At 52.4% G+C, this 16,473-nt stretch overlaps 1 protein-coding gene across 1 annotated transcript in view; it reads right to left on the bottom strand.

Annotated features, from left to right (window-relative positions):
* The window catches only part of LOC140404004 (receptor-type tyrosine-protein phosphatase H-like), a 96,988-nt gene that overhangs the window by 41,599 nt on the left and 38,916 nt on the right, over positions 1-16,473 (bottom strand). The window contains exons 5-6 of the mRNA XM_072492344.1: positions 13,761-14,039; positions 2,784-3,062 (exon numbers count right to left, since the gene is read on the bottom strand). Of these exons, the coding sequence (XP_072348445.1) occupies positions 2,784-3,062; positions 13,761-14,039 (558 nt within the window). The remainder of the gene's footprint in view (positions 1-2,783; positions 3,063-13,760; positions 14,040-16,473) is intronic.

Here is a 16,473-nt window from a genome sequence, read left to right on the forward strand (position 1 = left end):
GAAACCGGAGCACGATGAGCTGGCCGTCATCGATCAGGGCATTGAATATAAAAATTGGCAAGTCATGTTGCAGCTGTAAGGACCTTAGTTAGGCCTCATTTGGAATATTTTGTACAATTCTGGTTGCCACACTACCTGAAGGATGTGGATGCTTTGGAGAGGTTACAGAAGCGGTTTATAGAATCATAGAATTTACAGTGCAGAAGGAGGCCGTTCGGCCCATCGAATCTGCACCGGCTCTTGGAAAGAGCACCCTACCCAAGCCCACACCTTCACCTTATCCCCACAACCCAGCAACCCTACCCAATAATAATGTCAATTTTGGACACTAAGGGCAATTTATCACGGCCAATCCACCTAACCTGCAAGTCTTTGGACTGTGGGAGGAAACCGGAGCACCCGGGAGAAACCCTCGCACACACGGGGAGGACGTGCAGACTCCGCACAGACAGTGACCCAAGCCGGGAATTGAACCTGGGACCCTGGAGCTGTGAAGCAATTGTGCTAACCACTATGCTACCATGCTGCCCAAGCATGGGATAGTGCTTGGTAATGAGGGCATTAGCTATGAGGAGAGGTTAGATAAACTCGGCCTGTTCTCACTGGAACAACGGAGGTTTAGAGGCAACCTGATAGAGGTCTACAAGGTTATGAGAGCCATGGCCAGAGTGGATAGTCAGATGCTCTTTCCTAGGGTAGGAGAGTCAAGTACAAGATGACGTAGGTTTAAAGTGCACGGGGAAAATTTAGAACTGATGTGCGAGACAAGTTTTTTTACACAGAGGGTGGTAAATATGTGGTACGCGCTGCCTGGGGAGGTGGTGGGAGCAGGTACGATAGCGGCATTTAAAAGGCATCTAGACAAATATATGAATAGGGTGGGAATGGAAGAATACAGACTCCTTGGGCGAGATTCTCCGACCCCCCGCCGGGTCGGAGAATCGCCTGGGGCTGGCGTGAATCCCACCCCCGCCGGTTGCCAAATTCTCCACCACCGGATATTCGGCGGGGGTGGGAATCGCGCCGCGCCGGTTGGCGGGCGCCCCCCTCGCGATTCTCCGGCCCGAATGGCCCGAAGTCCCGCCGGCGTAGATTAAACCACCTACCTTACCGGCGGGACAAGGCGGCGCGGGCGGGCTCCGTGGTCCTGGGGGGGGGGGGGGGGGGGGGGGGCGCGGGGCGATCTGGCCCTGGGGGGGTGCCCCCACGGTGGCCTGGCCTGCGATCGGGGCCCACCGATCCGCGGGCGGGCCTGTGCCATGGGGGCACTCTTTCCCTTCCGCCTTCGCCACGGTCTCCACCATGGCGGAGGCGGAAGAGACTCCCTCCACTGCGCATGCGCGGGAATGCCGTCAGCGGCCGCTGACGCTCCTGCGCATGCGCCGCCCGGAGATGTAATTTCCGCGCCAGCTGGCGGGGCACCAAAGGCCTTTCCCGCCAGCTGGCGGGGCGGAAATTTGTCCGGCGCCGGCCTAGCCCCTTAAGGTTGGGGCTCGGCCCCCAAAGATGCGGAGCATTCCGCACCTTTGGGGCGGCGCGATGCCCGACTGATTTGCGCCGTTTTGGGCGCCAGTCGGCGGACATTGCGCCGTTTCCGGAGAATTTCGCCCCTTAAGTGCAGACGGTTTTAGTTTTGGCAGGTACCATGGTCAGCGCAGGCTTGGAGGGCCGAAGGGCCTGTTCCTGTGCTGTATTGGTCTTTGTTCACCCAGAGGGAATGCACGCAGACACGGGGAGAACGTGCAGACTCCGCGCAGACAGTGACCCAAGCCGGGAATCGAACCTGGGACCCTGGCGCTGTGAAGCAACAGTGCTAACTACTGTGCTACCGTGCCGTCTGCCTCTTCCTCCGCTGAAGTAAAGGACTGATTTACGATTTAAAAACCAGTGAGGGCCGGGCACATCTTTACCATACAGAAGACATGATCTTGGATCTAGGAAGAAACTAGACAGCTTTGCCAGAGAAAACCCTCTCAAGCTCAGAAGGAAGAAGCATCAAAGCAAGAGCTTGAACTCCTGAAAGACTTTAATTGGAGCCATCCTTGTGCATCGGAGATCTTTTATCCTTATCACCATTTTTTCTTCCCCCTCCACCACCCTTTCCCTCTATGTTGTCTGTGTTTATAGAGTGGGGCAAGTTGGAAAGGTGTTTTCATTAAGGCGTATCAGGTGGTCAGTAACATTGTTGCCAGTTTAATTATTTTATCGTTCATTGATAAAAGGTCTTTTTTATTAACGTACAAACCTGGTGGCTGGAGTGTATTGGACTCAGCCCAGGTCCTCGGGTATTTTAAAATAACATCTCATTTCACTTGTGTTGTGATTCCGGGTCAAGTCGGGCTGGAACTGACCACGTACTAGCCCCAGGGTGGTGGGGGGGGGGGGGGGGTGGCGTGTGCGAGTCCAGATGGTGGCTGGCTATGCGACTCTGAGGGGCTTCACAGCCCAATGCTGCCTTCAGTTGGCTCCCACAACTGCATTTCCAGCGGGAGTCATTGGAGACTCGACCCAAGCTCGGGGGCGGGGGGGGAGGCCGAGGCTTTCCCTGCGTCCCAGTACATGGTGGCACTGAAGCCAACTGGGCTGACCCAATCGACTGCCCGGCTGACACCAATAATCTCCGCGCGGGCTGCGTTTGAGCCCAGTACCCTCACTGTTTGCAGGATTGTGCTTGTCACTGACCGGGCCCGCAGTGGAGTGACTGTCCCTTTAAGAGATGGAGCGTGGGGGGTTGAGCAGGTGTGGGGGGGAAGAGGGATGGGGTGGGCTGGGGGGTAACTTACTCGTGGTGTCTTTCACAGTCTCCGGATCACTCCGTGTTTGCTCAGGAGTGACTGACTTCACCGTCACGTTATATTTGACGCCAGGTTTGAGGCCTGTCACTTCGAACACATCCTCTCCTTTCCTCGTGATGTTGGTCGCATTGAAAGCCCCAGTATCGCTTGTGACCATAACAGTGTACCTGTACTCTGAGGCTCTTGCATCAGTGGGAACTGTCCATTTTATGACCAGCGATTCTGTTGTCCTGTTCAGCACAGTCAGGCTAGTGACGGGAGATGGGTCTTTGAACAGAAAAGGCAAAGAGAGAGTTAGTGCGAGAGTTTCTCCACCCTGTGTGCTCCTTGGTTCGACGAGCCACTGCAAGACACTGCTGCTAGCTGTGATTTCACAGTGACCCTGTGATCCGACTTTGAAAGGACTCACAGCTAATATGTCAATGTGGCAATGTATCAGTAAGTGCATGCTTTCGCAATTACATCGTTAAGCTAATTGCCTTATTAAAGACAGACTACGGTTCTTGACTCAACCTCCAGAAGAGCATAAATGGACACGGCCGGAGCAGTTGTTGTAGGGGAACCACCAGGAGGCTGTAACTCTGCTGTGCTGGATGCGGAATAAACTTGTTGAAGGTAAAAGACAAACCGCTGTATTATAACTAACATCTTACATTAACATGTGCTGGCATGTGCTAACTGTGCTCAGCACTGCTGCCTCACCTTGTCAGGGTTCAATTCCGACCTTGGATGACTGTCTATGCATGCTCTCCCGTTGTCTATGGGAGTGACTGTCTATGCACGCTCTCGCGGTGTCTGCATGAGTTTGCTCCGGATTCCTCCTAAGATGTGCAAGTTAGGTGGATTGGCCATGCTAAATTGCCCCTTAGTGTCCAATGATGCGTAGGTTAGGTGGGGTTATGGGGATAGGACGGGGGGAGTGGGCCTAGGTCGAGTGCTCTTTCAGAGGGTTGGTGCAGACTTGATGGGCTGAATGGTCTCCTTCTGCACTGTAGGGATTCTGTGATCATGGGCGTCATTCTCCGACCCCCCGCCGGGTCGGAGAATCGCCGGGGGCTGCCGTGAATCCCGCCCCCGCCGGTTGCCGAAGTCTCCGGCACCGGATATTTGGCGGAGGCAGGAATCGCGGCGCGCCGGTTGGCGGGCCACCCCCTGCGATTCTCCGGCCCGGATGGGCCGAAGTCCCGCCGATAAATTGCCTGACCCGCCGGCGTGGATTAAACCACCTTTTGAACGGCGGGACCAAGCGGCGTGGGCGGGCTCCGGGGTCCTGGGGAGAGGGGCGCGGGGCGATCTGGCCCCGGGGGGTGCCCCCACGGTGGCCTCGCCCGCGATCGGGGCCCACCGATCCGCGGGCGGGCCTGTGCCGTGGGGGCACTCTTTCCCTTCCGCCTCCGCCACGGCCTCCACCATGGCGGAGGCGGAAGAAACTCCCTCCACTGTGCATGCGTGGGAAACTGTCAGCGGCCGCTGACCCTCCCGCGCATGCGCCGCCCGGGGATGTCATTTCCGCGCCAGCTGGCGGGGCACCAAAGGCCGTTTCCGCCAGCTGGCTGGGCGGAAGTTCCTCCGGCGTCGGCCTAGCCCCTTAAGGTTGGGGCTCGGCCCCCAAAGATGCGGAGCATTCCGCACCTTTGGGGCGGCGCGATGCCCGTCTGATTGGCGCCGTTTTGGGCGCCAGTCGGCGGACATCGCGCTGTTTTGGGAGAATTTTGCGCATGATTCTATGTTCACATCTAATATATAAACAGACGGCGCAGACTGTCACGCAAGGAGAAGGCGTTATGTCAGTGCAGTAATCGAGGCAGAGACGGAGGCACTATTTTACAAATCTGGCTTTAAACCCATGATCCACCTGGTGGTGCAAGTGAGTGTGAAACAAAGTTCCTCCTCGGATGAAAAGACAAGGAAATCTCCTAAAATTCCAGATGTGCATTTCTCTCTGAACTGCCATCAGATTGTGGAATCTTGCTGTGTGCAAATAAACCAGGAACATAGAAACAGGAGGAGGAGGACATTCAGTCCCTCTAGCCTGTTCCTCCATTCAATGCCACCATGGCTGATTTGCGATCCAACTCCAAATGCCTGTCTTTGCCCCACATCCCTTGATAATGTTCAATCAACAAATCCCCAAAATGAAGAACTGAGCTAACATTAATTACCATTCGAAGCGAGTTCCAAACCTCTTTCCCGTATGTGTGTGTGTGTGTGTGGGGAAGTTTCCTAATCTCAATCCTGAAGTTTTGAGACCATCCCCCCCTCCCCCTGGTCCTAGATTCCCTAACCAGCGAATATAGTGGGCGGGATTCTCCGAAGGCAGGAGAATGGGGATGAGAAAATATCAGCCATGATTGAGTGGCGGAGCAGACTCGATGGGCCGAGCGGCCTAATTCTGCTCCTATGTTTTATGGGCTTATGGTTTGCCGACGCCAAAATTGCAAAATGTGATTGGGCGGAGAATAGGTTCTGAAACCAAAATCGCGACAGGCGCCAATTTGATGCCAAGTCACGATTCTCCGTCACCTCGACAGCAGCGTCAATGAGTTCCGGAACGCACGTACAGTAAACACCGTTTGCATATCATTAGCGGGCTTGAACCGGTATTCTCTGGGGCCTCCGCGGTTCCCCGCCTCCGAGGGGCCAAGTTTACGACGGCGCAGTTTATTTGTGCTTTTAAAAATTGTGAAACCACTTCCGGTGGCGCCCTCGAGGAAGCAGGTCGCAGGTCGGATCGCTCCCGCCCGCGATGGGCAAATGGACCTTTTCCAACGGACTTTTTCGGGACCTGGCGAGCTGAATCGGTGGAGGGGACGATAGGGAAGAGGCTTTCCCACCCGGGGTATGGACAGCTGGACCAGAAGTGGTCGAGTGGAGCGGCAAGGATCGAAGCGGGAGCAGCGGGGACCCCAGACCCGGTGGCGAAGCATGGCAGACGGCAGGGACCAGGGAGCGGAGGCCCACTGGCCAAGGGAGCAACAGATGGAGTTCTTCAGGAATTGCTCCGCCGAACTGAAGAGGGACATGTTGGACCCGATGAGGGCGGTAATGGACCGAATGGTCGAGACACAGGCGGTCCAAGAGAAGGCGCTCAGGGAGGTCGAGGTGAAGCTCTCCAGCCGGGCGGACACGGTAACGGAGCTGGAGCACGAGGTGGAGGAGCTGAACGCCCGCCAGAGGAGGATGCAGGAGCAGCTTGAAGAGCTGGGGAACAGAGCCAGGAGGCAGAATTTGAGGATCGTTGGCCTCCCCGAGGGCTGCGAGGAGTCAGATGTGGGTGCATACGTGATGGGTATGTTCGAGGCGCTGATGGGACCGGAGGCCTTCCCTCGACCCCTGGAGTTGGATGGGGCGCATAGAGGCCCCGCAAGGAAGCCCAGGACGGGCGACCGACCGAGGGCCTTGGTGGTCCGCTTTCACCGGCTGGCTGACAGGGAACGTGTGCTGCGATGGGCCAAGGCGGCGAGGAGCAGCAGATGGGAGAATTGTGAGGTGCGCATCTACCAGGACTGGAGCGGAGCTGGCCAAGAGGCGTGCAGGATTCATCAAGGTAAAGGCAGCCCTCTACAAAAAGCAGGTGAGGTTTGGAATGCTGTATCCTGCGAAGCTTTGGGTTACGTTTGAGGAACTCCATTACTACTTCGAGACACCAGAACAGGTTTGGGCTTTCATTAAAGATAAGAAGCTGGACTTGAACTAACGGGCACTTAGTTTTCTCAGTGCTGTACAGTGGCGGCGGTCTGTTAACCTAACTTGCTCTGACTAGGAGTGGACTTTTATTAAAAGAAGAAGCTGGACTTGAACTAAAGGACTCTGGGCTCTCAGAGCTGTTGTGTGGTGGCGGTCTGTTAAATTATCCTGTACTGTAATGTTCTATCCAAGATTGTTTTCAGCCTGGACAGAGGGCGGGGGCTGGAGGGCGCACTGCTTAGGGTGATTTTAGGAGATTGCAACGAGGGGGGGTGGGGAAGAGAGGGGCCCTGCAAAGAGGGCCCTGCACTTGGTATCTTTCGGTGGGAGATCGGGGCCTCTGATAGGGGGATGGGTTAGGGGCTTGTTAAGGGACTTGAAACAGCACGGGGAGATACAATTAGGTTAATGGGTCCTTGGTGTGTGGGGGGAGGGCCCGAGCACTCGGGCGGGAGACAGTCAGGCGCCAAGGGCAGGGGTCAGCGTAGGTCAGGGGGCACCAGAGAGAGTAGGAGGAGGGGTGGGCTAGGGCCAAGCAGGGCTGACATGGCAGGTCAGGCCTCGGGGGGCAGGGGAGGTCAGGAGGGGGGGGGGGGCAGCTGAGAAGTAGAGCAGGGGAGACTTAAGTGGGCAAGGGGGGGGTGACCAGGGATCCCCCCGGGGGAGAAAGTCGCTTGCAGACTCTCAGGGAACAGTGCAGGAAACCGGCAGCAGCAGCACCCGGGGATGGGGGGGGGGGGTGTATGGGCAAACAGAGCTGATAGGGGAAGTGCCTTATTAACATGTTTATTCTTTCCCACCGTTCGTTTTCACTATGTTAAGGCTCTTTGCAGAGGGCTCTTTTTTTCTCTCTGTAAATGTTACAAATTTGTTTTAAATAAAATAAAAAATAGTGAACCCAGCGCGGTGGCCGCTGAGGGAGAGAGAGGTGGTGGGACACGGAGAGGAGCGACTGTGGGCTACTGGACAGGACACTGGCCGGGATGGCTGGGGTCGGGGAGTTGCCAGGGCCAGGGGTTGGGGTGGGGGGGGTAAACAGGCCGAGTGGCCAGGGTTACCCCCCCCACAGGGCTGGAGCGGTGCCCAGGCACAGACCACCATTACCGTGGCTATCTTGCTGCGCACCCACTGAACACCCAGCCTGGCCCAGGTTTGTGCAGAGTGAAACCGGCTGTATGGGCGTCCCCCACCCCAGCACCCCACCCTCTGCCGCACCCCCCACCCAACCCAGCCGCCGCCCACCAAGGGCAACACCTACAGTAGCTCCTGGCGACGGTAGTGCCAGCTGACGGTACCCCTGGCATCAGGGACGGGCGCCAGAGGACCCCATGGTGCCGGCCACCGTAGGGGTAATTTAAACATTGGCGTCCAGGTACAATTTGGGAAATCTACATGACACTTCCTCCAAGGCATCAAAAACGGCTGAATGTTTGCTATAGGTTAGTCACTACAATTCAAGACTAATTCATTCACAGAACCTTGGAATCCTTATGGTGCTGAAGGAGGTCATTCGGCCCATCTAGTCTGCACCAATCCTCTCAAAGAGCACATAATCTAGGCCCACTCCCCTGCCCCATCCCTGCAACCACATTTAATCTGCACATCTCTGGACACTAAGGGCGCAATTGTCCCAAAAGGGAACAATGTTCCCAAGCGAGCGCGTTTAGCCGTGTGTTTCCTGGCGCTCGCAGTGCTGAGAAACACATGGCTATTCAACGTGACTCACGTTGACTAAGGAGCCTGAACAGGGAAAGCGGTGCCAATGCCGCACATAGCCCCGTTGTTTTACAATGGGGAGCTCTGCTCGCCGGATCCCCCCATTTTTAAATGGCACCCCGATCTCCGAGGCCTACAAAACCAATCCTGACCTCCCAAACCCACAAGCAAGAATGCAATATGGGAGGGTCATCCCCACCCCCCTCAACACCCACAGCGGGCAACCCCGGCCCAATTGTGTGCACAAAATGTGCCAGTTTGGCATCTTGGCATTGCCAACCTGGCACCCTGACAATGCCCATGCCAGCTGGCATCCAGGTGGCACCAGCTGTGCCAGGGCACCACACTGCCTAATCGGCATGGAGCTGGGGGCCTCCGATCCCCTTTGAGACTCCCACGAGTGCCGTTCCGTCCCCGTTTGTGGGGACTAGTTTTTTTTTTTTAATATACTTTATTCATAAAATCTATACTAAACATTACAGAACATTTTGAATTGTCTTGACTGTACATTTCCATCAGAGTTACACATTCCCTTGACTTTCTTCCATTCAATTTTGATAACATTACGCACATATCGCTCTTTACGTTACAATTCCTTCTTAAACATTTACATTGTAAATCTACACTAAATTAAAAAAATTAAGCATTGGTAACTAATTAAACATAATTACTTAATTATAATTTAGAGGAGTATCTAAGCCAGAGATCGGAGAGTACTATATTTAGCTTTCGCATTTCTATTAGAAATCTAGTGCTAGGAAACAGATAGTTGACAGTAACTTTGAAAAATATTTTTTAAATATATTTTAAAATTAAAAAAATGTTTTTTTTTAATTAATTGACGCAATGTCAGTTAGAGGGGTGCTGTGCTCTGACTGTGAGATGTGGCAGGTCCGGGAGGCTTCCAGCGTCCCGGATGGCTTCATCTGCAGAAAGTGCACCCAACTGGAGCTCCTCACAGACCGCATGGTTCGGTTGGAACAGCAATTGGATGCACTTAGAGCATGCAGGTGGCGGAAGCGTCATAGATCGCAGTTATGTAAATGTGGTCACACCCAAGGTGCAGACAGAGAAATGGGTGACCACCAGAAAGGGCAGGCAGTCAGTGCAGGAATCCCCTGTGGTTGTCCCCCTCTCGAACAGGTATACCCCTTTGGATACTGTCGGGGGGGATAGCCTATCAGGGGAAAACAGCAGCAGCCAGAGCAGTGGCACCACGGCTGGCTCTGATGTTCAGAAGGGAGGGTCAAAGCGCAGAAGAGTAATAGTAATAGGGGACTCTATAGTCAGGGGCACAGATAGGCGCTTCTGTGGACATGAAAGAGACTCCAGGATGGTATGTTGCCTCCCTGGTGCCAGGGTCCAGGATGTCTCCGAACGGGTAGAGGGCATCCTGAAGGGGGAGGGCAAACAGGCAGAGGTCGTTGTACATATTGGTACTAACGAAATAGGCAGGAAGGGGCATGAGGTCCTGCAGCAGGAGTTCAGGGAGCTAGGCAGAAAGTTAAAAGACAGGACCTCGAGGGTTGTAATCTCGGGATTACTCCCTGTGCCACGTGCCAGTGAGGCTAGAAATAGGAAGATAGAGCAGCTAAACACGTGGCTAAACAGCTGGTGTAGGAGGGAGGGTTTCCATTATCTGGACCACTGGGAGCTCTTCCGGGGCAGGTGTGACCTATATAAGGACGGGTTGCATCTTAACCGGAGAGGCATAAATATCCTGGCCGCGAGGTTTGCTAGTGTCACACGGGAGGGTTTAAACTAGTATGGCAGGGGGTGGGCACGGGAGCAATAGGTCAGAAGGTGAGAGCATTGAGGGAGAACTAGGGAATAGGGACAGTGGGGTTCTGAGGCAGAGCAGACAGGGAGAAGTTGCTGAACACAGCGGGTCTGGTGGCCTGAAGTGCATATGTTTTAATGCAAGTATTACGGGTAAGGCAGATGAACTTAGAGCTTGGATTAGTACTTGGAACTATGATGTTGTTGCCATTACAGAGACCTGGTTGAGGGAAGGGCAGGATTGGCAGCTAAACGTTCCAGGATTTAGATGTTTCAGGCGGGATAGAGAGGGATGTAAAAGGGAAGGCGGAGTTGCGCTACTGGTTCGGGAGAATATCACAGCTGTACAGCGGGAGGACACCTCAGAGGGCAGTGAGGCTATATGGGTAGAGATCATGAATAAGAAGGGTGCAGTCACAATGTTGGGGGTTTACTACAGGCCTCCCAACAGCCAGCGGGAGATAGAGGAGCAGATAGGTAGACAGATTTTGGAAAAGAGTAAAAACAACAGGGTTGTGGTGATGGGAGACTTCAACTTCCCCAATATTGACTGGGACTCACTTAGTGCCAGGGGCTTAGACGGGGCGGAGTTTGTAAGGAGCATCCAGGAGGGCTTCTTAAAACAATATGTAGACAGTCCAACTAGGGAAGGGGCGGCACTGGACCTGGTATTGGGGAATGAGCCCGACCAGGTGGTAGATGTTTCAGTAGGGGAGCATTTCGGTAACAGTGACCACAATTCAGTAAGTTTTAAAGTACTGGTGGACAAGGATAAGAGTGGTCCTAGGATGAATGTGCTAAATTGGGGGAAGGCTAATTATAACAATATTAGGCGGGAACTGAAGAACATAGATTGGGGGCAGATGTTTGAGGGCAAATCAACATCTGACATGTGGGAGGCTTTCAAGTGTCAGTTGAAAGGAATTCAGGACCGGCATGTTCCTGTGAGGAAGAAGGATAAATACGGCAATTTTCGGGAACCTTGGATAACGAGAGATATTGGCGGCCTCGTCAAAAAGAAAAAGGAGGCAATTGTCAGGGCTAAAAGGCTGGGAACAGACGAAGCCTGCGTGGAATATAAGGAAAGTAGGAAGGAACTTAAGCAAGGAGTCAGGAGGGCTAGAAGGGGTCACGAAAAGTCATTGGCAAATAGGGTTAAGGAAAATCCCAAGGCTTTTAACACGTACATAAAAAGCAAGAGGGTAGCCAGGGAAAGGGTTGGCCCACTGAAGGATAGGCAAGGGAATCTATGTGTGGAGCCAGAGGAAATGGGCGAGGTACTAAATGAATACTTTGCATCAGTATTCACCAAAGAGAAGAAATTGGTAGATGTTGAGTCTGGAGAAGGGTGTGTAGATAGCCTGGGTCACATTGAGATCCAAAAAGACGAGGTGTTGGGTGTCTTAAAAAATATTAAGGTAGATAAGTCCCCAGGGCCTGATGGGATCTACCCCAGAATACTGAAGGAGGCTGGAGAGGAAATTGCTGATGCCTTGACAGAAATCTTTGGATCCTCACTGTCTTCAGGGGATGTCCCGGAGGACTGGAGAATAGCCAATGTTGTTCCTCTGTTTAAGAAGGGTAGCAAGGATAATCCCGGGAACTACAGGCTGGTGAGCCTTACTTCAGTGGTAGGGAAATGATCTACTCCCATTTGGAAGCAAATGGACGTATTAGTGAGAGGCAGCACGGTTTTGTGAAGGGAAGGTCGTGTCTCACTAACTTGATAGAGTTTTTCGAGGAGGTCACTAAGATGATTGATGCAGGTAGGGCAGTGGATGTTGTCTATATGGACTTCAGTAAGGCCTTTGACAAGGTCCCTCATGGTAGACTAGTACAAAAGGTGAAGTCACACGGGATCAGGGGTGAACTGGCAAGGTGGATACAGAACTGGCTAGGTCATAGAAGGCAGAGAGTAGCAATGGAAGGATGCTTTTCTAATCGGAGGGCTGTGACCAGTGGTGTTCCACAGGGATCAGTGCTGGGACCTTTGCTCTTTGTAGTATATATAAATGATTTGGAGGAAAATGTAACTGGTCTGATTAGTAAGTTTGCAGACGACACAAAGGTTGGTGGAATTGCGGATAGCGATGAGGACTGTCAGAGGATACGGCAGGATTTAGATTGTTTGGAGACTTGGGCGGAGAGATGGCAGATGGAGTTTAATCCGGACAAATGTGAGTTAATGCATTTTGGAAGGTCTAATGCAGGTAGGGAATATACAGTGAATGGTAGAACCCTCAAGAGTATTGAAAGTCAAAGAGATCTAGGAGTACAGGTCCACAGGTCATTGAAAGGGGCAACACAGGTGGAGAAGGTAGTCAAGAAGGCATACGGCATGCTTGCCTTCATTGGCCGGGGCATTGAGTATAAGAATTGGCAAGTCATGTTGCAGCTGTATAGAATCTTAGTTAGGCCACACTTGGAGTATAGTGTTCAATTCTGGTCGCCACACTACCAGAAGGATGTGGAGGCTTTAGAGAGGGTGCAGAAGAGATTTACCAGAATGTTGCCTGGTATGGAGGGCATTAGCTATGAGGAGCGGTTGAATAAACTCGGTTTGTTCTCACTGGAACGAAGGAGGATGAGGGGAGACCTGATAGAGGTCTAAAAAATTATGAGGGGCATAGACAGAGTGGATAGTCAGAGGCTTTTTCCCCGGGGTAGAGGGGTCAATTACTAGGGGGCATAGGTTTAAGGTGAGAGGGGCAAGGTTTAGAGTAGATGTACGAGGCAAGTTTTTTACGCAGAGGGTAGTGGGTGCCTGGAACTCGCTGCCGGAGGAGGTGGTGGAAGCAGGGACGATAGTGACATTTAAGGGGCATCTTGACAAATACATGAATAGGATGGGAATAGAGGGATACGGACCCAGGAAGTGTAGAAGATTGTAGTTTAGTCGGGCAGCATGGTCGGCACGGGCTTGGAGGGCCGAAGGGCCTGTTCCTGTGCTGTACTTTTCTTTGTTTGTTCTTTGTTCTTTGTCATGTTTCTTTTATACATTGGAGTGTTAATTACCCAGACCGAGGAGGCTTTACACTGTTACCCGCCCCTCGGTGTACATTTGCTGGTAAAACCTTACACAGTGGTCTTTCCCCATTGCGCCTTGGCGGCAGCTGCCCCAAGTACCAAACAGCACTCGCCCAAGGTCCCAGAGGCGAAAGGATTGAATCCCAAAGCCTCAGGTACCTCGGGAATCTGCACATTAAAGTGAGGCTTACTGAATCGCTATAATATGCACATTTGCTGAAAGGTGATTCCCCCCCATTGTGGCCGGGATTCACATCGCAACATCCTGCGAGATTCAACACAATCTCGCAAGGCACTGCAAGCCGTGTAGATCCCAGGAGCGAAGCTTCCCAGCTTTCAACAGCCATGCTGCACCACAGCCAGCTGCCGTGGTAATTGGATCGGTCAAAGAGGCAATTGGATCGGTCAAAGCGTGGCCAATCCACCTAATCTGCACGTCTTTGGACTGTGGGAGGAAACCGGAGCACCCGGAGGAAACCCACGCAGACGCGGGGAGAACGTGTAAACTCCGCACAGACACCCAAGGCCGGAATTGAACCCGGGTCCCTGGCGCTGTGAAGCATCAGTGCTTGCCATCGTGCCATGCCTCGCCGTTAAGTGTTTTGAGATCTCTGGTCCAACCAACAACACCCACTTCCTGTGAAAGAATACTATAAAACTCTCTGCCGATTGGAGGTAAACGTCAGTTATTACCGCAAAATCCAGACAGACCCTCAGTGGAGCTGCTTTCCCGTCTAGATTTGGAGGGTAACTTACTTGTGGTACAGTTCACATTCGCAGGAGCACTCAGCGTGTTCTCAGAACTGACCGACTTCACCGTCAGGTTATATTCCACCCCAGGTTGCAGGCCTGACACTTGGAACTGATCCGCTCCTCTCTGAGTGGTGTAGGTCGCAGTGAAAGGCCCCGTATCACTCGTGGCTGTAATATTGTAAGTGTATTCTGCGACTCTGTTGTCGTTGGGAACTGTCCATTTTAACACCAGTGACTTGGTTGTCTTATTCACCAGAGACAGACTAGAGACCGGAGATGGATCTATTAACAGAAAAGGTAGAGAGCGAAAGAGAGAGAGTCAGTGCGAGAGATTCTCCACCCAGTCTGTTCTTCGACAGCATAGGATCATAGACATTGCAGTGCAGGAGGCTATTCAGCCCATCGAGTCTGCACCGGCCCTTGGAAAGAGCCCCACGCCGCCACATATCCCCTTTATCCCATAACCCAGTAACCCCACCTAACCTTTTTGGACACTAAGGGCAATTTATCACGGCCAATCCACCTAACCTGCACGTCTCTGGACTGCGGGAGGAAACCGGAGCACCCGGAGGAAACCCACGCAGACACGGGGAGAACGTGCAGACTCCACACAAACAGCGGGAAATCGAACCTGGGACCCCGGGAGCTGTGAAGCCACAGTGCTCAACATTATGCTACCGTGCTGCCCGTATGACCCACTATAGGACAATGCTGGCTGTTCCAGAATGACCTACGGTCAAAGGAACGCACGACCCTTCGCATCAGAGGCGCGATTCAAACAGCAGCCTGTCTCTCACATGAGGCAGTGGCAACACGTCAGTGAATAAGTGAGGCAGCTTCGGGGGTGTTGTCACATTGCTTTGCGGTGCAAGGCAGTTTAACCTGCAGATTAACATGCTGCTGAATATGGAAACACTTGGCTATACATTTGCATCAGGAAGGCTGCAAGTTACCATGTGATATGGTAACTGGAGCAGTGCCAAGCTGCACCTGTATGAAGAAGTCTCCTGGAATCCTGTCATTACTCAACAAAGAGCTCTGTGTCAGATTACCCATCATTAGTACAGTGGTTATGTCAGTGTTGAGTACTAATAACACTACAGGATTAATGTATACAGCGAATTGTATCACAATTGTATGGAAGCAGCTGACTGTAACTTGGTCTATTGGATAACTTAAAATACCTTTGTACCATTTGCAATGACCGTTTTGAAATGTCTGCGATGTTTCTCTGACTGTGTCGAAACAGCTCAGAGTTGCAACACGAGGGATGTAGAGAACCCAAATATTATTGCACTTTGTGTGACGGCTGTTTTGAAATGTTTGAGACGTTCCTTCGGATATCTTAGGAGCAAAGTATATTTTTACAAAAAGGAAGTTTGTGTTAAGCTGGTAACGCAACAGGAGGTGCTATCTTACAGATGAAGGGCTTCTCGGAGACATGCCGTTTGCTGGCGGTGGGATTCTATCTGCTCGCCGCTTGTCAATGGGATTTCCCATCGAAACCGCCCCACGCCGCTGGGGGCGCGCTGAGAATCCCGCGACCCGAGAATGCCGACCCACGTTCTAAACCAGGGTCCCATCTGGTGGGTCGGGCGGATGTAAAGTTTCAGCTCCTCTCCGGAGAAGCTCGGGAGGTCTCCGAAAATTCCAGGGCCGCAGTCCTCGCTTAACCGTCAGCGGTAACGCTCCATGCGGAACAGGCGGAGGCCATTTAGCCCAAGACTACTCCACCATTCACTGTGATCACTGCCGATCTGCAGCCCAACCCCACCCCCTGACACACTCGTTAACGGAATCCATCAATCAAGAAGCAACTGATTTGCGTAAGAGAATTACAGACATCTACCCATCCTTTGCTTGAAGGAGGCGTCCCCAATTTCAGTCGGTGGCACAGTGGTATTGCCGCTGGGCTATTTAACCAGAGACCCAGAATAATGCTCTGGTAGACCCAGGTTCGAATCCCCCCCACTGCAGGTGGTGAAATTTGAATTCAATTTTAAAAAAATCTGGAATTGAAAATGTCTAATGATGACCCTGAAACCTTTGTCGGAAAAACCCATCTGGTTGACTAATGTCCTTTAGGGAAGGAAATCTGCCATCCCTACCCGGTCTGGCCTACATGTGACTCCAGACCCATAGCAAATTGGTTGACTCTTTACTGCCCCCTCAAGGGCAATTAGGGATGGGCAATAAATGTGGGCACAGCCAGCGATGCCCATGTCCCAGCGAATTGTATATAAAAAAAGCCTTACCTTAGTCCCAGATGTAGTCCTAGATTCCCTAACTAACAGAGATAGTTTCTCTCTATGTACCCCATCAGCTTCCCTTAATTGTTGGTATATTTAAAACTTCGACCACAGTCTCTCTTAACCAGTTTTCCAGGAATTACACAATGGGGTGTGTAATTTTTCCACAATAAATCTACACTGCACTCCCTCCAAGCCCATTACAAAACAACTGCATTTTGCTTACAAAGTGGCCACAATTCAAGGCTTGTTCCTAGGCTGCAAAGAGTTTTAGGATGTCCAGATGGAAATGTTCTCCTCGTACATACAAAGTTTCTGCCTTTCTTTGCACAATAAGGTGAGCTCCGCTCCGCCTCTCTTGAACCTCTCGTTCTCGTTCCCCTCCCCTTCGCAAGGCCTGTTTGGGTCTGAGATTTGAACATGTGTTTTCTCTTGTGACTATTAGTTGGATCAATCCAAGCACCCAA

This window comes from Scyliorhinus torazame, chromosome 29 (genome assembly GCF_047496885.1).
Source record: "Scyliorhinus torazame isolate Kashiwa2021f chromosome 29, sScyTor2.1, whole genome shotgun sequence".
NCBI lineage: Eukaryota > Metazoa > Chordata > Chondrichthyes > Carcharhiniformes > Scyliorhinidae > Scyliorhinus > Scyliorhinus torazame.